At 39.8% G+C, this 26,619-nt stretch overlaps 1 protein-coding gene across 1 annotated transcript in view; it reads left to right on the top strand.

Moving 5' to 3' along the window:
* Positions 1 to 24,405, top strand: part of PTPRN2 (protein tyrosine phosphatase receptor type N2) — a 638,409-nt gene extending 614,004 nt beyond the window's left edge. Inside the window, exons 22-23 of the mRNA XM_058038495.1 lie at positions 14,927 to 15,000; positions 19,708 to 24,405. Coding sequence (XP_057894478.1) covers positions 14,927 to 15,000; positions 19,708 to 19,779 — 146 coding nt within the window. The 3' untranslated portion in view covers positions 19,780 to 24,405. The remainder of the gene's footprint in view (positions 1 to 14,926; positions 15,001 to 19,707) is intronic.
* Positions 24,406 to 26,619: the final 2,214 nt, after the last annotated feature.

Raw genomic sequence — 26,619 nt, 5'->3', positions numbered from 1 at the left:
ATATTTAGTTCTTTGAATTCTAATCACTTTACTGCATTTTTTTAATATCTTCTAACACACACATATTTTTATATGTAGTTTAAAAATACTCTCCATGCTTTGCAGTCATCTGCTGCTGCATCCTGAATATTCCAGTCCTCTGGGACATGGTGGTATCCGGTCTCTTTAGAAAGAAGATTTTAGCTTTTTTTTTCTCCCCAGATTTTGTTAACATGTCTCATCAAACATGGACTGAATTTTCTGCCCGCAAGCATCATGTGGAACTTGCCACTGATGCTAAAAGAAGTTGTATGTTTGCCTTCTCCTTTGCGCTGTACTGAAAATAAATTTTTCAGTGGGATGAGATTAGTTTTTCATGCTCGTTGGAAAATAGGTTTTTGCTCTGTGAAGGAATATGGAGATATTTCCAATGCTTGTTACTTGCCACGTGACAATCTAGACCTTAAAAATAGAAGCAATGGTGCATCGTAAAATTAATGTGGACCTTTGTTAAGTGTTTGTTCACTCATTTTGGCTATCAGCAGTGAGAAGCCATAATGAAAACTAGATTTAAACTATATGCAATTTATTGGCATATAGAAGTAAATGAGGAGTATTTTCTAGCTCGAGGCTTTCAGCCACTTAAGGGAGGGTTGACTTTGTTGTAAAAGCACTGAAGAATGCCATTTATTGACTCCATTGTACCATGTAATGTCAAATTCCATTTTAAGTGTGGGCTTAGCGCTGCACAATGCCAGACAAGTCATGTGAAACTGGCCAGAGAAAGGCGTCACAGGGCTTTTTGGAGATCGGTCACCCCCATTTTGTTCTTGACCTGCTCCCCTCTGCCCGTGGGGGTGTGCGACGCGAAATCCCCTGACCTGGTGCTTTGGCTGGAGTTTAAATGAAAGATCAAAGGGCAGAGCGGGCATCTCAGCCCTGCTGAGGTGGGCCTTTCCCAGGCTGTCACACTGTGCGGCCGCCAAAGGTTTTGTTCGGGCGGGAGCCGCGGCCCAGCCTGTGCGGCCGGGGCCCTCTTTGTCTGGCCTGAGAAGCTGGAGGCCCAGGTTGAGGATCCAATGTTCATCAAATGATCAAAGGCCTGAAGCCCTGGACATGAAATCTTTCTTTCCATTTCCTTTTCTTAGAGAATGAATTGCACGAGTGGCAAAGAATGCCCTTTCCAAAGCTTTTATGTGCAGTGCGAGGGCTAACTTCAGAGTCCTTCAGCGCTGAACATAAAAATGTAAGTGCACTTTCAATCTGGGCCCAGCTGCAGGGCCAGCATCGAGGAACCCTTCTTTCAAAAAGGCTTTTAAGGATTAAGGCCTTCAGTCTTTCAAAAAAAAAAAAAAAGGAAAAAAAAAACCCAACCAAAAAAAAAAACCACCATGGACTTTTGAGAATAAACTTAGAATAATTTGAGTTTCTTGTTCTATGGTCTGGTTTATTAGAAAGTAGACAATAATGCATTTTTAAATCAAAGTAAATAGAGGGGTACTTAGTTTCAGCAGTGGGAAAGTAGAAAGCAATCAATAAATACCTTGGCTCTTTAGTGGGGTCTTTAATAGGTTGGGCAAAGGAGCTCCTTTTTCATGTAATGATTTACTTCCCTGCATTCTCTTAGACAGTTAACTGTAAATGCCTTTGTCATTTACAATTTCTTCTACTGCTCATTGAATTAGTGCTAACACTTAGTCTATTAAACGCGTTATAAATTCATATCTTCTACTACCCTGCTGTTGCCAACCCTCATATTATTTTAGATGCTGAAAACCACCAACAAGGGACCTGCTCCTAAAAGCTAAAGCAGGGGAAAAGAAATCAAGTTGGGGAGGATTTTGTGTTTGACATGTGCCACATCAATTTGACGACCCCAACCCCTTTGAGGAAGGGAATTTTGAGGAATGAAAATTTAAAGAAGCAAAGCATCTCATCTCAGGGCACTTGCAGGACAGTAAAAGTTGGTAATGAGGGCAGAAATGCTCCCATGGTGTACTTGGGGGATGAATTGAGCTGGTGGAAGGATGTGCAGGACCTCATAGGGGCACTGGGACAGATTTGCTGTTGGGGGAGGTTCTTAATGAATTTCACTGTCCTCAGTGCAGTAAATGCAATGACTGTATCTGTGCATTTATTCCCAACATCCACATGAAATAATCTGAGATACTGGAATAGGCAGAGAGCAGCAGTGTGTATCCTGTGTCATGTCAGCTGGGAGTTTCAATGCAAAGTAGGTCCTTTTGTTTCATTGTTCCAATAATTAATGTAGCTATTTATCATGTCGTTTATTATTATATTTTTTTTCTTCCTAACTTCATATGCTGTTGCCTAGAAAGTTTAGACAAGTTGATCCTTGAAGTCCCATTCCAACCTGGTGTTCTGTGATTCTGTGATATGCAGAGACGATGATCCTGTATCCATCAAGGCAATAAGAAAAATGAAACAGTGTTAAATCTGGCCTTATAGTAACACATTTTAATGCCATTTACCATGTTTCAACTATGGTACCTATTTAACTATGATAACTAATTGTACATGGGTGTTGAAGTTTTAAGACAGTTAACAAATCACCTCTCATTTCAGTGACAGCCATCTTAGGACAAGCTTTAGTTTTGAGTTAAAAGCTGAGAAGTGATTTCGTTCAGCCCATGTGCATTTTCATGATTTAAATAAATACAGAAAATGATAATGGATTGTTTTTGTAGATAACAATGCTAGCTGGATTTTTCATAGGGTCTGTTTCTCTGAGGCTGATTTCTGCTGAGAATTTCAATGTTCCTGATGTATTTACAAGTTTTATCCTTTGTTACTAGGGAAGATAAGATGATTTAGATTTAGTCTACTTGATATTTCTTCCTCACCTCAAACTCACACTAATGCTGAGCTGATCAGATTTTTTTTCTTTTTGTGTGATCTAGAGAAAAGTTGAGAATTTTCTCATTTCGTGTCTTTCCCGCAGGCTTATTGTAGTGACTAAAAGTGTGATATATTGCAAGACATTTTTATTGAGTGTTTTTGGCACACAAACACACACACACACAAAAAAAAAAAAAAAAAAAAAAAAAAAAAAAAAAAAAAAGAGAGATTATGAGTCTTCCCACTTCCATTTTTCTGAACTGTGAGGCTTGGATAGTGTAGATAATAGTTTGATTTTTAGATATTCATTCAGCCAGCAGCTGCTTAGGGTTTGCTGACCATCCATTTTCTTGTGTTTGAACTAGCTGAAATGAGATGAGTCAAAGGGAAGGCGAATATGAATTTTAAAATCCTTTTAAAGTATTGATTTCCAAATTCTAAAACCCAGCAAAAAAGATTCGATTTAGCAAAGCCGAACCAACGGTTTATTCTCCTGCATTCAAAAGCTTGGATTATAATTGATGAGCACACACACTCTGGCCAGGGCTGGCTCTGGAGGTTATCTCCCCAAGTCCTTTCCTTGCCCCTGCTACCCTATTGTCTGAGGGTCTTGTGAGTCAGCTCCTGAGCAGATGCAGTTTATACCGTGACATTTTAAGGCAAAACAAAAGATTCCTTAATTCGCCTTCTGACTCATCGTGATCAAATGATTTGGGCTAATCTGAACCCTTGCTGAGGTTTTGCTTATCTGCTGTTTGGATTTAACAATCATAATGAAGTTGTGGGGTTAGCTCCTCTCTGAAAGGATTTTATGAAAGGAAATGCTTGCCCATACTCGTGTTAAAATGGATTCAATCTGCTTATTTTTGAGTCCTTATGCAAAGTCTGAGAAAATTCTATTGTTCTGTTGTTCTGATACAAGTCTAGAGCTGACTATTTCTGACATGCTTTTGGTGAATGAGAAAATATTTCTTCAGCCAGGATCAAGCTTCTCCCATGACAACAAAATTTAACATACTGCTTTCCTTCGGAGGTTGAGAGAATATATAGTGTAAATGGGAGATTTCTTCTTTCCTTTTTTTTTAAGGTAAAAATGGTTAGAAGGTCAAAAAGTGGGATTAGAAATAGTGGTATTCTGGAAAAAAAATTACAGCAGAAAAATTCAGGACATAATAATTGTTTTCAGGGTCTAAGTTTGAATTAATTACATGGCTGGTCTTTGAGATTTGGGTGAGACAGATTATTATCTCTAGGAACACAGAAGAAAAAATACAGAGCCAAAAAATTGGGGTTTGTTTTGTTTACCGTTGTGCTGTCCACAAGACTGCCTCAGTTCTCAGCAGCAGTACTGCCAGCCATGTAAATGTGAAATGCTGCTGTTTCAGTTTCCAAAAGAAGATGCTCGTGTCCATGTAAACATATCGTATGTTATAGGGCTGGTTTTTCCAATGAGTTGCATTTATGTATTGTAACTTTTATGTAATGAGTTACCCTGGAAACACAATTAGGCAAATAGTGCTCGTTCTTGCAGCCTTTCCCAGCAGATAATTAATCACTATGAGAGCTGGGCCCCCAGCTACATGCACAAGTGTATAGGGAATGTATAGGATAGTTTTTCACGGTCCAGCCTGAGGTGCTCAGCAAACTCTTACTATTTAGAAAAAGATGCTTAATATAGGGTTTATTTCCTTTGAAAAACACATTTGGGCATCTGATGCTTTAAAGCTTTTTGCATGTTATTGCCTGTATGGAGTCATCGATTAATAGTTCATAAAAAGAAGATTAAAATGTAGCATGTTCTACAAGCTTCTGTCTGAAATGAATTAGTGACCATGGAGAAGGTGTTCTTGTTTGATGTTTCCCACTGTATGTTGTATGGTCTGAATTTTTAGGTGGTTTCCTTTACAGAATATAAAAATTTCAAGCAAAAAACAAACATTTTATTGATACAATTTCTTTAGCTGTTTATATATATATATATATACACACATATATATAATTGGTCAGGGATTACCCTAAAAGAGCCATATTTCTTTAGTTACTTGCTATTCTGAAGATTTTATTGGAAACTACTTGGGATTAGGGAAGGTAGAAAGCAATCCTAATTATCCAGGGTTAGGGGCAAATGAATTGTGAAGAAAGACTGATCAGGCATGGGCTATTCCCTAGGAGAGGGAGCACGAAGGGGGGTCCCCATAGAGTGCTGGAAGACCCTGAAAGAAATGTATTGATGTCAGTAAGCAGCTTGAGATAGTGACTAATTTGAAAACAAGAGGTCATTGACTGAAACTAAGGAGGAGACAAGCAGATAAGGAATTTGTGTGGCGTTTTTCCCACCATGGGTAGGTTAGGATATGGAAAAGTGAAAAAGCTGGGTTGTAGAAGCACTGTGCTGCTGCTTTGAAAGCAGCTGGGCACATGTTTGGAAAAGGAAGTTTATATGCAGAGAGTAAAACTGTTTCTTTTTCAGTAGCTAATCTCATGCAGCAGAGGATTGTTCAATTGACCAGTGGTGGTCTTCTGGCTGTAAAGGGTACAATTTGGTGGCTAAAGTGTGGTTATTCCACAGTTTCTAGAGCTGGATCAGTTTAGTCACTTTTAAGGATAAACTCTGTTTAAAGAGTGAATCCATAACAGTTGCATCTTTTATTCAGGTCACTCCATGTACTGTCTTGTGAGAGCTTTACCACCTACGTGCAACGTAAAATGAATCTAAGGCAAAATGGAGTTCTTACAATTTAATAGATTTATGTAGGCGAGCTACTTCTGTGTCTCCTGGAAAGAAAATGCATATTTTCCAAAGGGGACTTCAAGATTTTTTTTAAGGCCAAGTGAGACATGTACTCAAAAATGTCATTTTTGCAATAAGCATCTTAACTTTGTTTGTGTTTGATTCATCACATGGAGATCGAATGCCTTTCAGGTAATGTACCAAGAGTTTCTGGAAGAGATGCTAAAAGCAGCAAATTGTGTAAAACTCCATGGGAGCTGATCCTGGGCAGCATCTATTAGCAGGAAGCAACAGAACATTCACAATACTTGCTCTGTATGTGCTTTGTCTATATGTGTGCGTCTGCACATGCACATGTAAGTTGAATTTAGATGCATGCACTGGTATTTTCTACAGTGACAATAGGTGATTATGGGATGTTTTACCCCATATGGAATAAAATGCATTAGCATCCATTTCTATAGCAGTTCTTGTGTAGTAATTTAGGCATATTCATTTTACTTTTAACTTCTGGAGAGGGTGGAGGAAATCTAATTGTAAAAGAGAAACAATTCCTATCGTGTATAGAATGTGATGTGACAATTCTCACACACAGTGGAAGTGAGGAAGGATTGGTCCTCAAATTAGCATCCATTTGCATTCAGTTACAGTGAGTGGTTTCTGCATGTTTTTTTCTGCATTGACAAAGGATATTAACTTAAAAACTGACATGTCAGCAGTGAATTTCTATCCCTGCAAGGCTGTTAAAATCAGTGTAAAACTTAGAAGCATTATTTCCCTGTATAATTTTTTAAAATATTAGATTGTACCTATGTCTTCCATCTGCAGTGTCACCTTCCTTTGGATTGTGTACTGACAAAGCCATATCACATTTGTACATTTATTACATGCAGTCTTAAAGTATTAATACAAAATGTGTAAACAGTAACATGTTATGTAATGCATATATGTAATGTGTACTCTATGTGCATGACTGTCACTATCATTTTAATTACTTCACTTTTATTACTTTAAGCACTCCCTTCTCCACTTACATGCTTGCTTTGCCCATTGGGTACTTTTGTTGAAGTTGTTTTGGTTTGGTTTTCTTTTTAATAAAGGTAATGAATTTTTAATTTGGGTTGTTAGGTGCATAGAAGCACAAACATATTTTGTCTGAAATTACAGACAGTTCACTGACTCAGGCATAGGCTGGGTCCATCCCTAGCTACACACACATGCACACAGATTTTTTTCATCTCAGAGAGTGAATAAGCTTATAATGAAAATGCCAACCTGAATACATTAATCTTTTTTGTTATCTTTAAAAGTGTACCCCTCACTAGGATTTTGCTGACGTTTTTCTCTTTCCACAAAAAGTGTCAAATGATCCTCCTGGCCAAGAGCAGAGCTGCATCAGCAGACATCTGGATAGCTACAAATGAAAATTGCTTTTATTTTTGTAGTTTCTAGCTGATGGTCAGACCTCTTTTTTATCTCTAATACTTACAAGTATTTTTTATTTAGTGGGCTCTTAGACAGTGCAAGTTGAAGGAAGAAAATACTCTTGCTTCTTTGCAGCAGAGCACTTTACAAACAGCAGTTACTCACAGGACACATTTTTCACTTCCATGGCCTTCACTATACTGTACTGCTGGTTTATCTTTTCATTGTGGTTCCATGTTGTCTTTCTTCTGTCATTTCCCTCAAAATCACCAGTGTGGAGGTAAGGAAAATAGGGAAGGCTACAGACACAAAGCACAGATCTCAAACACCGTAAGCTTTAGCAGATTCTAGCATTCATGAGGCCAGAAGTGAAGAGCAGAAACTCAGCTCTTTTCAGCCCAGGTTCATTCCAGCTAACTTTAGGCACATAAAACATCCAGTGTTAAGCATCTCACCTAACCTAGTTGTCTGGGTCTCCTCTGTCATCAAGGAGAATGATACACACCTCTGGAGGATAATTCTCAGGCAAATGAATTGCCCATCTGAGCTTACCCTCTCTCTCTTAGCTGTTGAGAGAGGAGATGACTAACTCCAATTCCAACTTCAAGGATGGCTGGAGTAGATGAGATGAGGTTGGGCCTTTGAGACCAAGCTAGTTAGTAAATATTACCAGTTTGCTATTAAAACTAATGGTCAGTGAAGAAGTGGTGTTACACTCCCCCTAGTTATGAGCCTTTTCTCTTTAATCAGATTGAGTTTGCCCCTCATATGGTGTGATTAAATGTTTTGCTGCAACATTAAGTACTCAATGGGGCAAACACTTGCTGGGGCAGCTACATGAGCCTTCCTTTAGAAGCTCTCAGTGGGAAGCTGGAGGCATGTAGGGCTTTAGGAGATTTGCAAATCTTCAGCATATCTGTGCTATGTCCAGCTACATTAGAGATTGGAAACAGCATGGCTGTGACAGTGTAATAGTCCATGAGTGCTGATTTACCCCCCTAACTCCCCAGAGAGCCCACTTCTGTCTCTATACACTATATCTATGGCAGACAGAAGTGTAGATGGGTATGTTTGTGTGTTAGGTGCCTGACATACTGGGATCTATTTACTGTCTGTCCTGTGGTCTCTCTTAGTTCACTATCCCCTTGCTGTGGCAAAGCTGAATGCAGAACAGGGCCAGAAAATGCAGTGCCAAAGAAAGCCTCTTTGTGAGTTTCAGATGGGGAGGGAAGGAAGGCAGCCCAAAGCCGCTGCGCGTTTGCTCTGACCGTGACGCGCCGCGTTAGACATGAGTCATGCAGCCATCACCCAAACATGACAAACACTTGTGTTCTTCCTAAACACAGGCACACTGTGATGAGACAGCTTAGTGTCCTCACTGGCACTGTGTTGTTTCCCCTTATTTTCTTTCTCAAGTGTGTTTTTGCTGTTTCACATTATGACACGTGTATCTTGCGGTGCCTGGGAATACTGAGCCGTGCAGGATCCGAGGCTAAAGGCTGCGATCAGCAGCATCCTGCAAACACTAATTGGCTCTTTTTCACCTTCTAGCAACAGCAGCATAAAGAAGTGTAGTAGGCACTGTTCCTTCAAGATTTTAACAAGCTAGTTTTTAATCTTAGCTAACAAGTCCCTTTGCCCTTCAAGGCCTAATTCAAAATCTATACAATATAATAAATATAAAAAGATGCATTAGGCAGGTAATATCTGACTAGAATGAAGCTGAATACTTTCTGCTACGAAAAGAAAGGTGTTTGACAGTTCATTTCTGTATTACTCTAAGTACTCTCTTTTTTTCTGTTGGGATAAATGTTTATCCCCACACTGATCATCATAATTTCCTGAAGGAGAAATGGTAAAGGTGCTAATAACCCCTCCTTTAGAGCTGCTCAGCACAACTCCTACCTCATATATTCAGTATTGTGATCACTTTATGGTCAAGGAGAACAGAAAGAGAACTGAGAAAGGTGCAAAAGGTATTGAAAAAGAAAAAAAAAGAAAAAGGATCTATCTAGGTGTTCACCTCTCTAGTGTCCAAGTACCTTATAATCATTAATGGATTTGCTTTCATAACAACTCATTAGGTACGGGGGGAAAGGGTTCATTTTATAAATGATGGTGTGAAACATAGGGTGAATTTAATGATTGAGCCCAAGTGGCTAAATCATTTAGCAGGAAGTCAAAATCTCAGTCTGCAAGAGAACTGAAATCTATCTAAGCATAGCCCCTAATGACCAAGCCATCCTTTAGGAATCACACTAACAAATTTATAGCCATTCTACAGAGTTATAATCATATCTTTTTGAGGTATATCTGGAAGTTTTTCCCAGCTAGAAAAATCCTTTTTAATTAAATATTTATGAGCAAAATGCATTTGTGAAACATTCACAAAGAAAATTCTTCAGTTTGGGCTATTTAAAAGGAAACCCCCCACAAATAACTGCTTTGATGAAGTATTTAAACATCATTTTATTTTTATAAATACACAGGAAATTCAGAGCATCTAGAATCTAAAATATTCCTTTTAAGACAGAGCTTTAATATAAAATTCTATCAGCCTCACAGAATCTACACTACACTTCATTAGTACTGAATAAAATAGAACATTTGAACTTGCTTTCAGTGTATGCTGAAGCCTGTTACATAAAAATCTCAAAGATTACCTCAATTAAGCTAAAACTTTCATGCATTTATGTAAAAATGGTGATTGTTCTTATAACTGAAAAAAAACAACCCAGCACATTTTCAGATACACAAACTCTATAGTTTGCTGAACCTGAAAAAAACTTTTTAATGATATGTCTTCATTTTTTCTTCCCAGCTGATCCATTTAAAGATGCTATTCTCTTGACAAACATTGTCATATTCCTGTGCCATCACAGTGACAGCAGTACTGCTACAATGTGGAAGGGACCATCCTCCACAGAGTGTTTCTCATGTGTCTTTGCTTAGCAAAATAGGACCCCTGCCATGTCTAGGGGAATGAGAAGAGGAGGGAAGCTTTCATTATTATAGTCATAAAACTAACATTAGGTAATTCAGGGTGATTTTAAATATTGTGAGCGGCTGGTCACCTCATGGAGCCTATTGCAGCAGAATTAGGCTGGGTCGTTATTTATTGCATAGAAAAGAAAGAAAAGGGGAATTTACCCATGTTTTTATGACATGCTGGATCCTCCACTTACACAACTGTTTAAGGGCAAACACTTTAACCCCTTGAGATCTGCTAATCAGGAGCACCAGCTGTTAAGTGCCAGCGTGCATCCAGCATTCATGCCTGCGGGGAGAGAAAGGCTTGCAGAGGATATGACCCTAAACTTCAGAAACCTCTTCTCTCCTTGGGGGCAAAATATCATTCAGCTTGCATCTTCTCCTCTTTTCTTTTAGTTTATCCAGTTAATGTTCCTGATGTGGGTTGTTGTGCACTCACTGTGAATGCTTCAAGCCTTTAGGAAGATGATAGTTAATTACTGAAGTTAAAATCTGGCTTGCACTGGTGTGGAAGTGCTTTCAGAGGTATTTACTCAGCCAGCTCACTGAGCTGCTAGGGGCAGGGGAAGGCTGGCAGTATCTGGCTCACAGTGAATTACTGAAAATGTATGTTCTGTTTAAAAAAAAAATAGCACATTGCACAGTCATTTTTCCCAATACTGTTGGTACAATATTAGCTCAGTCTCACACTAAGTTACATTTGTATGTTCATTTAAAAAAAACAATGAAATCCATTGTGAAAAAGCCTGTCACAAACACAACCCAAATTTATTTCTTGCAAAGTAAAATACAGTCAAAAGGTGAAAAGACCATTCCTTATTTTTTAAATGCTTCTTTTATCACTTTCTTTAACTTCTGAAACCAGTGGCAGACACATAAATATTGGTGGGAAGAAAAGATAGAAAATACTGTATTTTTGACATATTTTGTTTTCTTTTCCAAATGTCACTTGCTGTCCAGTCTAGTATTTTTAACTCTTCCTGTAGATTGTTATATGACAATAAATTGACATCTGCATCTATTACTGAACTTAATAGTTTAGAAGCCTAAGCGAAACACTTCTAATAATTGGATATCATTGGAATCAGTGGATCAAGCTCTTCTAGCTTTTGCTCTAAACCACTGCATCAAATTTAGTTTGTGTGGGTTTTCCAGATAAGCAGTGTTTCAAATGCCTTAGCAGTGTGTGGATATTTTGCAGCCATCTCAATTAGAGCATGATTTGACCCTAATGTCCTTAGATGCAATATTCCTCTTTCCTGATGTCATGTAGCATGTGCTGTATTTTTTTGTCACCTTAACTGGCTCAAAAGCATAAATAAATTGTTATTGGGTACTGTACAATCTAATGCCATATTGTCATATTCCCAAATGAAAGAGGAAGCCTCAGCATGGCAAAGAAATTGTTGAATTTGTGTCAGATTTCAGCAAAATAATTCCAAAGAGAGTTGAAGGTTCATGCTGCACTTAAACACTGAGCTCTTCTCACCTGTGAAGGCAGGTTGGGTTCAGCCTTCCCTTTGTGCCTTGAAAATCTCTGTCTGTGTCTGTCACCAGAAAACTTTTTACAGACTATTGCACACGCCAGTGTTAGTGAGCTGAATTTACATAATCCAGCAGCAGAGTATCCTAAGCTTGAATAGAAAAAAGCCCTCATCACAAAATGAGATTTAATAGAGGACTAGCAATATATATTTAAACTCATTTGTTTTAGCCACAATAAGGGAATAGATGCAGAGTATGTAGATGCAGAGGAGGAAGAGAGGCTTACACATGCAGAGAGAGAACAAGTCATGCTGGCTTTTTCCTATACCATTGATTTCATCTCCTGTCCTGTGAATTTTCTTGTTCCAAGGTGTTTTTCTTCTGAAACAGTGTCCTGTCTTTGCAGCCCTAAGTTTCATTGATCATTCTCTCCAGGCACTCACATATTTCCCATCACCATAGTATCCAAGGCATTCAGAGGTGGAAACAAACCAATGTAGCAAACCAATCCTTGTCTCTGCTTTGGATTGCCTCTAATGCCTTGGTATCTCAACAAGACACTTGATTTGCTCTGCTTTTCCTTAAATTACCTATGGCTGAGGACATCTGAAATGCTTTTGGGTGAGCTGCTGATCACAACACATGGGCTAGGGACACTAGCGAGTAAAGACTGATGTTTTAGGGACTTTACTGACAAAACACTTCAAAACAAGCTTCCCCTTAAGCACACCAGCCCACTAGGACTGTTCTCATGTTCCAGTGCATGCATATGCTTTGGTGTTTTGCTAAACCAGGATTTTTTAATCAAGTGTTGTTCATACTATTAGTCATGTCATTCCCTTAATGATGACAAAAAAGCAAACGTCAGTTCACTAGTAAATGCTGCAGTCTGCATCACAGAAATGGAGGAATTAACTCTTTCAAAAACTAAGAAGCCTGTCTGGCCACTAAAGAGTGTAACAATTTTCTCTTTTTGTTCTGAGGGTTGAGTATTTTCAAATAAAGATCATCCCTCAGTGGTGGGGGGACAGAGATGTTACACTCATGGGTACTTGAGCCTGGCAGCTGCAGTGGAGGATTTCTGGGTTCATCTTTGCAGCATACACCTGGGAAGCTCAGAACTGTGGACAGCCTTGTTCATGGACAGCAGTGTCTTAAATATTTCTCAAATTTTAATTTCTGAAAGGAGAATTCCTCTTACTTTGAACCAAGATGCTGCTGGAATGTTTTGTTTCCTGGAAATCAAGTGAGGCTGTAAAGCATGTGCAGCACTCACATAGCTCTGCTTCCATCCACAGCTGTGGTGGAACAGGAAAACCCCACAAAATTGCACATGTGTGTGTGAGATTAAACACTGAAGAGAGCTACTGTGTTTTACCATTGTTAGGGTTTGTGAAGAGGGTACCTTTAGTGATGCTTTCCAGGTGAATTGCCACTGCAAAACCTGCAACAGATTTAAGGTATAATTACTGTCAGTGTTATCAGACTTTACAGAGTGTGTAAGTATTGCTTTGCTCTGTTGTAAGGAGATTTGAGGGGTTTTAATTTTCAAATAAAACCTTCTATTTTTTTTCAAAGCTCATCCCTGTAAATCCTGGGGAGGGGTGGGGAGCAAAAGGCATGCAATGCCCCAACCCATGGTAATTAGCAAAACTGTCTGTAAGACACCATTTCTTAGTTGTCACTATTATATTTACTGAAATAATTCATTCATTTTCTAATACAACTGAAGAACATATTTTCATTTATTTGAAGAACATACTCCAAATAAATTATTCCTGTAGACTTTATGCTATTTTTAAATATAATTTCATATATTTTATCAGGGAAAACAAATGAAATCATTCACTATTCATTGCTTTTCTGAATTTTTTTAAAAGATGGTGCTGAGCTATAAAGTTGAGTTGGGTAAATGAGGAGGTGCATGATGTTTGCATTGATATGAGCCCAACTACAGGTAGACAAGCCCTTAAATTACAAGAGTTGTAGAAAAAGTGGTAAGTGTTGGGTCCAGATCCAGTCAAGGGAACTCAACAAGTGTGTGTTCTAGATGTGCAGAAGTTACATTGCAGCAGCAGTGCTCTAGTGCATGGCCCAGGTTGGCCACTGAAACCCCTGTGAATATTTGGGGATATTTAAATGCCTCCAGGAGGAAGTCCTAGATTGGCAGGGGGTGGCTCGGGAAGTTTTTAGGACCAGGCAACTGGAAGCAGTTGACAAATCTTCTTCAGAGCCCACCACTGAGTATCCCTTAAAACAGAGCAGATTCCAGAATTGTGGCCAATCCCTGCCCTTGATAAACCATCCAATGGCAAAAGTGAATGTACAGAAAAGGAGGGACCTCAGGTCAACACATTTCCAAGCTCCTGTAGCTGTGGGCCCACATCAGCCCCAGGAGGATGAACAGCCACCCAGGGCAGTAGGACACAGGGGAGCAGGGATGGAGCAGGATCCACACTTGCATTAGGATGACCCTCTGCCCATCTGCCTGGTGCTTTGGCACCATGAGATGTTCTTGCAAGATGCAGAAGGGAGAAGATACAAGAAAGCCAAATTCTGCATGTGACCTTTTCACCTCAAAGGATTTCCAGCCAGGCTTCTATTCTTGAAGCTCATACAGAAAGGACCAAAATACTGATTCCCTCTCAATCCCTTTAGGCACTTAAGGAAAATGAGAAGGGTGGTCTTGAAATATCAGCACTGGAGGAGATTGAGGAGAAAATCAGCATCTCCCTATCCCCTTCAGTTCTGTAATCTTTGTGGATTATAAGAAAGGGAAGGGGCTCAAGTACTTGCTTTGATCTCCATAGTTCTTGTATTGAAGAGAAGCTCCTCCATGTGTGTGGGGCAGGGAGCCAGCCCCAGCCAGGCTGTCTGTGCCTGTTTCACCTGCCCTGTGCTACCCATGGCTGCAGGGCAGCTGTGTCCAGACACCCAGAGTGGAGCCCAAATGCCACAGACTGGCCAGGTGAAACAGTGACCACACAGCAAGGTGGTCTGACAGGTCCTGAGCTAGGAACCACAGACAGGTTTTCTGGATGTCAGCTGCAGGTGACTAAAGGTCACCTAAATCTTGGTTTTACAGCATTAATCTTTGTGTGGTTCAGGCCCTTAATTCAGTGCATGCTCTTAGAAGTGACAAAGGGGATGCTCAGTGGTATTGCCATGACAGACCCTCAGGTTCCACAAAATATATTCTGCTCTGGTGCAGAGACATTTTTAAGAATTTGTTTTTCTCTGGCTTCTCTTGAATTAATGTTAGTAAAAGGTACCCCAACCTCTTATTTTTCTATATGAAGACAAAAATTGCAGCTGCCTGCCAAGTCTGCTGAGAGATGGATGTAATAATTTTCAATTGGACTGTTAGCCCAAAGGGAACCCGATAGCAAGAGATTGACAGATGCAGCATGGATTATCTTGTGCTCTGAACTCAGCCCAATTTGTGGTTTGTTGCAGGTGCTAAAGAGATTGATATTGCTGCTACCCTGGAGCACTTGAGGGACCAGAGACCAGGCATGGTCCAGACAAAGGTACTGTCAATAAATCCACTGGGATTTTAAATACATTAAAGGTCTTTCACAGTAGTTGTTTTCATGACAGAAGAGAAAGGGTATGACCTAATTTAACGCAGGTCGCTTGCTGATTACTCTGTTTGGCTCCCTCCCAACTGAGGTTTATTTATGCTGAAGATTTATCTAGGTTACTTTCTTTGGTGTTTACTGTTCTTTCTTGTAACATCTCCAGCATCTATCTTGATTACCATATATGAAGGGCAGTCAAGACAACAATCTATAGCCTGCTAAAGAAAATGTGCATTTGAAAGAATGTTCTTGCTTTCATCCTGAACTATGGATTATTTTCTTAGAGTATCTGTGCTTAACTGTGCTTGTAATATTTTTTTAAAGCTTCTACTCATTAAAGAGAATGTAAGTGCTGCATTTGATATTTTTTTCTGAAAAAAAAAAGAACTCAAAAATGTTGAATTAAAGGAAATAAAGTTTTGCAGGGAATCAAGTAATTTTTAGTATCTTTGAATGAAGGAGCTTGCATCAGCCTTTATGGATGTAACATGGCAACTATATTTTCACACTTTGGTGAGATGAATGCCTTACTCTCAAATTCCTGTCAGTTGTAATAGTTTTGACATTTTTCTACAATGTAAAACTTTTAAACATAGTAGCTGATTGTGCAATTCTAGTCCCTTAAATTAGAAATGAAGCTTTCTGTTATTAACAATTCCAGTGATGTATGGAATGATATTGTGGGATATGTGCTGCAAGTTAAGAGCTGCAAATATGACAGTAAAAAACTCTTTCCTGGTATGAAGGTGAAATAAATCAGTTTATGGCCTTATAAAATATCAAATGATAGTTATAGTCCCAAACTGAGCAACAAGAGCAATGTGACAGCACTGGGTCTTGGCCAGGCTGGAGCTGATAGGAAATTCTGCAGTGTTTAGGGAGTTGAAAAGGCTGAGGGGCAAAGGTGAAATAAATATGTGTTGCAGGAATCATTGGTTCATCATTTTTCCTGAATCTCTTCCCAATTATGTTATTTCCCACTAATATTAGGGGAAAGCACTGCTGAAGAACAGCTTGGGGAGTGTTAATTATTATTTACCAATTAAGTAAATGCTTGAAAAATAAAGATGAGCCAGTCAAAACTAACTAATCTTTATCTGCAAGGAAGACATAAAATTGCACAAGTCTTTCTTCTGCTTTGATTGTTCAACTGGAACAAAAGGCAAATAGCACACAGTGTCCAATGCCATATATATTTACTCTGAGGTAAGATGCAAATCCTGGACTACTCTGCAAATGCATTCAAAATATGTAGCAGCTCTGTGGCAACATAGAGCTCAGATTCCAGTTTCCTTTTCAGGGCAGAGAAATTATGGCTTGTTGCCTTCAACAGAAGGAAAATCATCGCTCCTGAAGGAAAGAATGAGGTTATGTGAACAACTTCTCCTACTTAGCTCAGCAGTAGTTACCTGAGTTCCATGAAAATCTCCCTCAAGACATGTTTTTTCCCTCCAAACGTTTGTCTGGAAGAGCTTCAGAAAACAAATGTACCTTGTGTTTTCCATCCAGGATGAAAAATTTTCTCAGGATATTGCTTATCTCTCCTCTTGCTCCTTCTTCCATCATTGTCATTTTCTCAAAACCACCCAAATCACTTATTCAAGCTAATGTCTTGCAAATTATAAATATCTGGTTACATGCTAGCAATGCATGATCCCCAGAGAATTTTTCTGATGGATTTAAACAAACCCCTGTGCTTTCCCAACTGAATACAAATGAGGAATATTAGACTCTTGGAGTAATTTAAAACGATGGATTAAAAGTCAGGTTAGAAATGCCAATTACAGAATATCCCTAGGCAAAATAAACACCAACTTCCTTCAGCAATGTTATTTTGTTTCCAGCAGGCAGCGCTCCACCTTTCCAACAGGCATGGCAAAGATTTCTTTGCAGCATTTTGTCTTCTGGAAGGGATCTTTAATTCAGAAGCACTGTATATAATAAATTGTAATGAAATTATCATAACCACATTCTGCATTTCTGAGAAGCATAATGGAGGGTTTGTGGTTTTTTTGGATTTTTTTTTTTTTTTTTTTTGCAGGGGAATTGTAAAATAGAATTGATATGTCACATATGAGAGGAAAAAGTAATGAAGGAGGAAGTGTATTGTCTGTGATGGGAAAAAGATATATTTCTTATTTTTCCTGTCTCCTCTATCCTCTCACAATCTATAATAGCAGATAGATTCCTTACTGTGTTATATATGCTACATGAACTCACTGTTTTCCTGGGAATTTTTATCTGTAGACTTAATGAAACATAGCCATAGTAACTTTTTATTAAGTATATTCTATTTTTAGAGCAGAATTTTTAGAATATATTTTTTAATACTTATATTCTATTTATTAAGTATATTGTCACCTCTGCATTATAGGTAAACTGACACCACAGAATGCCTGTCCAGCTCTGTTTTCTAGGCAAAACTAGATGTTAAAATTCATCTCCAGGCAGAGATGAATTGTATATGCAAATAGAATATGTGAATGGCAGTGTAGCTGTACAAAACAACAAACTGATCTCCTTTAAAAATTACTGACATTAATTTGCTCTAACTGCAGTTGTCCTCATGGAGAAGTGTGGAAGGTGTGGGAAGGCTTTTCCTGGGAGGGTGGGGATGCCCACCAGTGGAAGCTGCCCTCCCTGCCTTTCACCTGGGTGTGTCATGCAGAAGGATGCAGGGCAAGAGCTCAGCTGGCCATCCCTGACAGGCCATGTCCCCACACAGCTCGTGTCTGCTCTCCTGCCCCTTCACTGCAGTCAGTTCTGAGCTCTGGCTGTGCAGATCACACCCTGTGAATTGTTTTGCTCAGTCATTGAGGTCACCCTGCCTGTTGTTCAGTCCCTGGGTGAGGCAGACACTCTTCCTCAGGCTTTTTGAGCTGCTACAAGCACCCAGTTTGGTTCTGCCCCAAAATGGCCCAAATTTGCCCTCTCTGAGCCTGCTGCTCTCCAGCTTCTCTCACACTCATTGTGCTCCAGGTAAATACAACTGATGCTCCTGGATGGCCCCCAGCATTCCCAGTGTTTCCTTTAATTGCAGAGCCCTTAGACAGTGCAGGGAGCCTTAGGCAATCATGCCCACCATTTTCAGTGCCTACTGAGGATGAGTCCTTCTCTTTAGGGTGAATTGATGTCTGATTAAAAGCTGTTGGCTGCAGTCCAGCAAGTGTACATGGATGCCACTTTGACAGCGCCAAGCAGACAGCAAAATTCTTGAATGGCAGTGTCGCTGAGAAATTATTCTGAGTTTTATTCTGCTTTTTCTGCTCTGGCACTGTGCCCATCATTGGTTCTCTGGAGCATCTCCACATGGGAGCTGACTGCAGTTGGGTAAGACAAGGCAGAGAAGACTGGCACTGGATTGCAGGAATTAAGAGTCAGCTGCCTTTCTGAACTTTGAGTTGTACATCTGTAGTTTGTTCTCTCATCCTCCCTGCACATTTCTGCAGTAAAATGAAACACTGTGGAAAATTAATGTTATTGGTTCAATGATCACTTTTGGGGGTGGCTGTGTTCTGTAACCATCCCACACAGGCCCTGGCAGCACCAACTGAGATGCCAGAGGTACAGACCTCCAGTTTTCTAATGGGACACACAGACAGTATCCCAGCAGTGATCTTGGGATGCTTTGCAGGGTGTATCTCAAACCTGCATCCTCAGAGTTGATTCTTCAGCAGCTCTTGACCCCAGCTGGCTTAAACCTCTGGAGTACTTCCAGAAAATCCATTAATTTCTCCACAGTCCTTATCAGGTGTCTTTGATTTGCCTATATTTCGAGAAAACTTTCCACTGGAAAGTTTCAAACTCCAAATCAGCCAGTCAGTTATTTCAGTAAGCTAAATTACTGAGAAAAAAAATCACTTGCTTGGAAAATATAACACCTGTTAACCTTGAGGATTTAAAACTGCTTTGTCCTTCTGTAGGACTGCACAGTTCAGGAGTATGTTAGGGTTGCACTCTGAAGAAGTAGCCATTCGTGGCTGTGTCCTTCACACCTCTGCCAACCCAGCACAGAAGCTGGTAAATCATTTGGGTGTTGAGGTTACAGTCAAATAATAGCAGAGAAAAGCCTTCCCAAGTATGTCTTATGTAGGAGTGGTCTTAAAAAAATTTAGTAATTTGTGAGTGTGGAAAGGACATTAAAAAGAGAGGTTTAAAAAGATCAATGACAGGTATGCCAAAAACCAGATATTGTTCTGTATAATAGATATCAGGGGAGAAGATATTTATTTTAGATTCTTTCAACTAGAAACAGTCCTGAGAAAAGCCAAAGTCTGTGCTTTACAGCATCTCACTTACTTCATATTTCAGTATGTACTGAGTTCCCATCTCTGTGTCAGAAGGAAATGGCTGGTGATCAGCTACTCCCAAACCCTTCTGACCATGCAATGGCAATAAATCATCATGTCCCAATAGCTTGGGTTCTGCCACTAACATTTTCCTCCATTAAAATGACTCCAGCTTCAAGATGCTGTCAAACATATGACATCAATAATCCAAGAACATTTTGTTCCTTTCCATTGCAGTGTACAGTTCATCCTGCATATTCATATTTTTAACAATGTCTTGAGGAGGTTCAGCTGCAGAACAGAGCACCAGGCTTTGTGGGAAGTGTTTTGTTTTATTATTCAGGGTGTGCGTTTGTTCTCTCCGCAGGAGCAGTTTGAGTTTGCTCTGACAGCGGTGGCAGAGGAAGTGAATGCAATACTCAAGGCCCTTCCCCAGTGAGCAGCTCGGTCTCCTGAAGGTTCCTGCAGAATCCATCCCTCGTTTTCCTCATCCTCAGTTCCTGTGAATGTTCTTGGAAACCGTGACCTGACCTTAACTGTGTACCTTCTGTTGTAACCACATAGTGATAGGGTCCTTACAAACTGCTTTAGCTGGTAAAAGTTCAACAGTTAAAATGTGTATTCTGTTTTTTTGGGGTTTAAACAAATTTTTTAAAGTACATCAAAGCCTCGGATTAAGTGACAGAACAATCCATCTAATTCCTCCTACATCCTCAAAGCCCTGAATGTCACACTTCAAAAGCACACATTAATGTTCTTAATAGCAAATATACAATATTGTGGGTAATTAGTGCAGTCAATATAGTCTCAGAAAACAGTGTTCTGTTATATTTTGTAACTTCTCAAAGGCTGAAAAAGAGTGGGGGCCTAAAGAGGATGGTGATTGTTCCCATACAGTGCCAAGCTGGAGCATGAAACTGCTGTGGGTGTGAGCAAACACAGGTCCAGGCTCTGGCAAGGAGAGCTTGCACCTTCTCATGCCAGACTTTGGCAAGCAAATGTTTTCTTAACTGTTGTTTACTTTTCAGCTTTGTGCCATGAGAGGAAGAAAGTCTGAACTTTGAATAAAAGAGGCTTGCATGGTTGTTGCAACTGGGGAGAAAACATGTTGGTCACATTTATGGAATGCCAGGGATAATGAGCACAACTCTGGCCATGTACCTGGCACTGACAGCACAGAAAAGGAGAGCACAGGCTCCCCTCAAATGATGGGAAAGGTCCTGTCAGCAGTCAGGTAATTGTCTGGAGCTGTTATGGAAAGAGATTGTTGGTTTTATGGGATTACTGAGGAAGAAAATGGGATTCTCCCCTTTATACCTTTGCATTTCCCTCTGTAAAGCTCCGCTGTGCCATCCTTTGTAGCTAGGAAAGTGTATTTCTGTAAAAGCCTGGCTGAAGAAGAAATCTCCAATCTGCATTTTATGACTCTCATCGAGTCTGTCTGATCCAGGCATTTGTTGCAGCTTTCTGCAGAGGCTTTGCTCACTCCTTGTTCTGCAGGACACCTATTTGAACTGAGCACGAAGGGGTAAAGCAGCACAAAGATTGAATTTCAGAGATTCATGTGTTCTCAAAAGCCTAATGCCTACTGTTGCAAAGTAATGGTAAAATATGTCTGTAAATGGTTTGGATATGCAATCTTGCTTCTGTGATTTCACAGGTTCAGTTGTGGCACTTTTCTAAAGGAATTTACATTATTGATAGAAAGTACTCTGATATGTTTGAATGAAGGGTCTGAGAGTAAAATTATTGAAGGTACCTAAGTGATCTAGGCTATTAATTTCATTTTCAAAAGTGAATATGTGGATGCTTTTTCATCTGCTATCCTACATCTCCATGATGTAAGAATCTGGGGTGCTTTTTTCCCAAAATCTTATGAGTATTGTGTGCTTGAAACCATATTAGGCTAATTGTTTAACTTCAACACTGGAAAATATATCATTGAATTTAATTTGGGAAGGGGAGCTTTCATAAACTTCTAATCAGTGAAATGTTAAAAATAACAGTATCATACAGTTTTGCTGGCACAGAGGTGATGAGCATCAATCAAAATCAACCACGTTGCAATTTTGTGTTGTAGGTGTGGATATTGGTGATTTCTTCTTTTTAGCAATTAAAGAGGTCCTAAAAAAAAAAAAAAAAAAAAAAAAAAAAAAAAAAAAAAAAAAAAAGCAGAAGGCTTGTTACTTTTTGCCATACATTTTTGTATGCTTTACTTGATATATACTGTTGCCTAATTTGTGCATCCCATTACTACAGCAGTGCAGAGCAGTTACTGCAGATGCCATCATCCTCTTAAGTACACATACTGTACATTAAGCCACATGTTTATTTTATGGCCTAAGCATTTTAGAGCTTTCCTAGCAATAACTAAAAAAACTAATGGAGTATAAATGAGAAAATTGCCTTTTTCATTTGATAATTTAGGTTTACCGGGATTCTTTTATTACTTTAGCTAACACAAAATTTCAGATCAGGGCAGATGAGATCAGTTTGAGCTGTATCAGCAAGTGTTTGAAGTAGATTTACTGTGAGCCACGTACTGCAGCTTTCTGAAAATACAGGTGTATGCAAACAAACTGTCCAAAGAATCAAAACTGGGGCATCCTAAGCCAAGCCCTCTCTCTGATTACTGGGTGGAATTATTTTCCAGAGTTAGATGCTGTGCCACCTCCCACTGTCAATGGGCTAAGGGGGTTTTACCACAGATTTCTGCCCTGGGATTCATTAGTGTTTGCCTCCTGACTGTCCCTGTGCATACCACCAACATGACTGACGAGCCTTTCGTTGCACTTCAGGAATATTTTTTAATTGTTCTTTTGCAAATATTTGCATTTCATAATAGCAATTTCAGGGTGATCCCTATTAATTCACAAGCAGCTGAGTGTGGGACTTCATGCTTCAGAGTTTATTTAGCGTAGATTAGAGGGCATTAATCTTCCCCAAGGCTAATGGGGCAGGAATGTATTGTTTTACTCATCCTTGTAGAGCAGTTTACACAACAGAAAGATGCAGTTTTACTCAGAGGGTTAGAGTATCTCCCACTGACTGTCATCGACAATCCTGTTATTTCAGCCATGTTTTGTACAGTTCTTCCACAAAGAGGTGCAAGGCTTATTCTGTTGACTGTAAACAACCACACAGAATATTTCATCTGTGCATAGCACACTGTTCACACCTCTCAATAAATGCCCTGCTTCTGGGGGTGATAATCTGCTGCAGGGTCAATTAGTGAAACGCAGGTTTCAGGTGCACCAGGGCAATCTGGAGGGATCTGACTATCCATTTCCCAGGAAGATGCCAAAGCCATGGATGAAGCCACAGAGATGGATTTGCCATGCAGGGCAGGTATTTATTTTCACTGAAGTTAACTTAATCCTTGTGAGCTGGTGAAGGATGTTATTCAGGCCAGCCCCCAGTCACTTGCACTAGACGTGGGATGCTCCCCATGTTCACTGTCAGGGTGAGCTGAGCTTCTGCCTGAAGACCAGGATCACCTGAGAGCTCAAAGTCAATGAGACCCACCACCCTTCTCTGTTCAATTTTCTGCTAATCTTTAGCAAACTCATTGCCATTGGAGCTGGGGCTGGTGCCTGACTTGGCCACAAACAGCATGTGTTTAATATTGGACACACTCACATTCTAGACAAACGGAGTGTACAGGTTCTGTTTGTGTGCTTGAGCCTTTAAATTACATTTTAGGGGGCAACCTGAGGGAGGGCAATTTAACCCCACTGTTCCTCACTGGTCAGAGGCAGAAATCCCTGTTGTCCCACAGGCAGCACACAGAGCTGCTGTCCCTGAGCAGGGACCTGAGCAGAGCCCTGCTGATGCAGTGTGTCCAGACAGGAGGGACAGAAAGGTGGATGATACCAGAGTTGATATTTCACAGGAGTAAAAGCACAGTTGCTCCCTCCAGCCTTTGCCCTTGCCATGACACAGGCTGGGACTTAGAGGAATGGAAAGGCAGGACAGCCCCATTCCCCAGATCCCAGATCCCTAAGGTTCAGCCTGAGGCACAGGGCTGAACAGCAGTGTGGGGTTTGCTGTTGGCTTCAGGCGTTCAGGTGTGACCTGTAACCATTGCTGTTGGCCACTGCCATGGGACCTGCTGCAGCCCAGGTAAGTCCCATCCCAGTGGAAGTCCCTGGCCAGGAATGAATTTCAGCAGAAAATCACAAATCCAGATCTCAACCCAGTAGCAAAACAAGCCAGATTATTTTTATAGAAGCTACTAAATGTTTAACACATTTCAAAATATTTTTAGAATCTACACCCATGACTAAACCTTGTCCCTGTCTCCAGCATGCATGCAGAACCAATCCCCATCCATTCCCAGGGGAATGACAGCTATAGTACCTGTAAGGAGTTAATGCTTTATTAGTCAAGTGGAACATTAATAAAACCTGGCCCACTTCATAATTTCCAGAATAGTCATTAATTAAAAAAACCTGTTTATTGGAACAGAAAACAAGAATTTGATTAGCTTTGTTACAGAACAATAGCTCTCCTCATTTTTATTCTGCATATTTTATTCTTTCTTTAGAAAATTCTCTTAAGAAGCATTTGAGATAATTCGCTTTTTAAAACTGTACAGTTTCTATGGTTTTGCTTTTTAAATGAGAGTACACTTTGTAGATTTGATTATTATATTTTTCTGTTAATATTACATTGGGCATTACAAAAGCATTCCCCACCACAGTGAAAAGAAAGTGATCCTGTTGGTTTATTGTAAAAGAAAAAAAAATAATTAAAACAAAATTGCAGAGCTGTGGCATACTCAGTCCAATTAGAGCATGACTCTTTACTACTTTTCATTTACCACATGAGAAAAAAAATAGTTACACCAGCAAGATTTCATTTGAAGCTGTTCATGCATGCTGTTTGTACTGTATTTGATGGCATAATATTGTTTTGTTTACAACCTTTTCTTTCTCATCATTCTATTATATTCTTTATATGTATATAGTTAAAAAAAAAGATTATACAAAGTATTTTGTTCTACCTCTGTAAAGATCATATTTGTGAATAAAGTCACGTTGTCTGTGCAGTATGGTATTGTGAATACAGCATTAAAAGCTGGTGCTTTGCTTTTATTTGGGGGTGGGAGTGGTGCTGATGTCTCCTGCTGGAGGGGGGGGTCTGACTATCCAAGGTGGGAACAGGAGGCTCACAGGGAGGGGCACAAAGGCCCTGCTGGTGGCTTGGATATGCACATTTCATCTGCTCTGAACAGAGATTGCAGCCAGCTCTGGCTCAGGTGTATGGCCCTTAGTACTGCACCTTACAGGATTTTGATTGAGATGGGTTTCTGTGTTCAGGCCAAAAAGAATCACAAAGTTACAGGGACCCTCCTTGTACTGCCAGGAAGTGGAAAAAAAAATCACCTAGAACTTGTGCCACAAAGTGTACAAGTTAACAAGGAAATTAAATGGAACCTGCTTTCAGGAAAATTAAAGGCAGGAAAATGTTTTGGGGAAGCTGGTGGATCAGACCATCAGAAAATGGCCAAGGATTTATAGTTTTAAAATAGTAGAAGTTCATAGGAGTATTTGAACAGGTAATGGAAACTTCTCACTGTTACATCAAATAAGGTTATGAGAAATAAAGTATAAGGTTGCCACACAAACACAGCATTCAATAAAGGGTCTTTTTCCTGGGGTAAAGGAAGTAATTTTCCCATAAGCACTGTTCATGATATGAAGGTTTTGGATCTTCCCATTAAATACTTACTGTCAGCTGTCAGAGCAGTCTTTGGGTTTGGACAGCCCTGATATGGCAGTTTCCATGGTCCTGTGTTATGTGTTGAAATTTCACTTGTGTTTTGAAGAAGACTTAAAATATGCTTTCCACTTTCTGGAAATCACTAGAAAAATGTAAACAGAAACCTAAAGTGGTCCTGGTCCAGCATGCTTCCTTCCCATTAGAATAATCACATTTTACATTCTTTAACCTTGTTTATGTAGTTGCATGTTTTAATATCTATGCCTTTCTCAGTGTAAGAAGGTGACTTTCATCTTGGAAGCAAAATATATGCACCATTACAGCTATTTTCCTGTTGGTGTAATTTAGGAGGTCTTTCATCTCCAAGACAGCTTTCTGAAAACTCCAGTAACATCCAATGGAGGACAAAAAGAGAAATGTGTTTAACTGTATAAATACTGGAGCATTGGGAATCTTCTAGATGAAACCAAAGCCACCAGTTGTGCATCTTTCATTCATGCAGGCAGTGCTGTGCTGGCCTCACACTGCACAGGTGCACACAGCTGTAAAAACAAGTGGGATGGGACTGATATTCCTGCTTTTGGATGCTGAGCAAAGAACTGCACAGCCAAAGGGAGGGGTATCTAGGCTGGGTTTATGTGTACTTGAAACAACTGAGTCCTTGGGCAAACTCTTCTTAAGTCAAAAGTTAATTTCTCCCCTTGAGAGTGCACCAGTTAACCCCCCACATGCAGGAAATCAGCAATACAGATAAAGATTCAGTGTGGCTGACCAGTCTGGGAATTCAGACTTTGTAAGGCTTGGGCTATTTGGCTGATATTCTGTTAATGTTACATTGCACTGCCCCAGAGTTTTCCTGCAGTAGCTTTGGTCACACTTCTCAAAGATACAGGAATGTGTTGCTCCCATAATTTCCAGCATATAGTACAGGTGGGATTCATCTTAACCAGCCACTGAGCAGCATTTCATGGACTTCCACAAACCACCCACTCATCATAAGCTTCCTCTGTGGTCAATAAAGGAAAACAGAGCATTTTTAGAGTGGGAATTACCTGGTTTGGCTTCCACTTCACCATGAGGTGATTCATCCTATTCACCCCATACCCTGAAACAGGGAACATCAAAATTTTACTATGTGCTAAGTACAAAAGCATTTCCGTTCTATACTGTAAACCTATTCCCTCAAAACTGCATTGGATCACTTGTCAGAAAAAGTGAAGTGATTTCTGGTTTTATAGACCTTGAATTTATAGACATCCTTATCCCATTCCTCCTTAGTTTCTCCTGATCCATACAGATGACTCATGTCCCCTCTTACAGAAGCTGTCCTGTGCCTTTGATCACCTTTGCTACCCTTCACCTTAACTTGTCCAATTCTATTTGTACTACACTCCGAGGTACACAGGGGCCAGGCTGTAGTCCAGTGTCACTGTGATGTTTTTAGATATTTTAGATATTTTCCTCTTCTTTGGAATGTCTAACATTTTGTTGCCCTTCTCCATTGCTGACCATTGAGGTTCTGCTCTCAGACACTCAATCACAGCAATACCAAATG

This window comes from Melospiza georgiana, chromosome 1 (assembly GCF_028018845.1).
Source record: "Melospiza georgiana isolate bMelGeo1 chromosome 1, bMelGeo1.pri, whole genome shotgun sequence".
Lineage (NCBI taxonomy): Eukaryota > Metazoa > Chordata > Aves > Passeriformes > Passerellidae > Melospiza > Melospiza georgiana.
The sequence above is the reverse complement of the archived record's forward strand: the minus strand, read 5'-3'. Positions and strand labels throughout refer to the sequence as shown.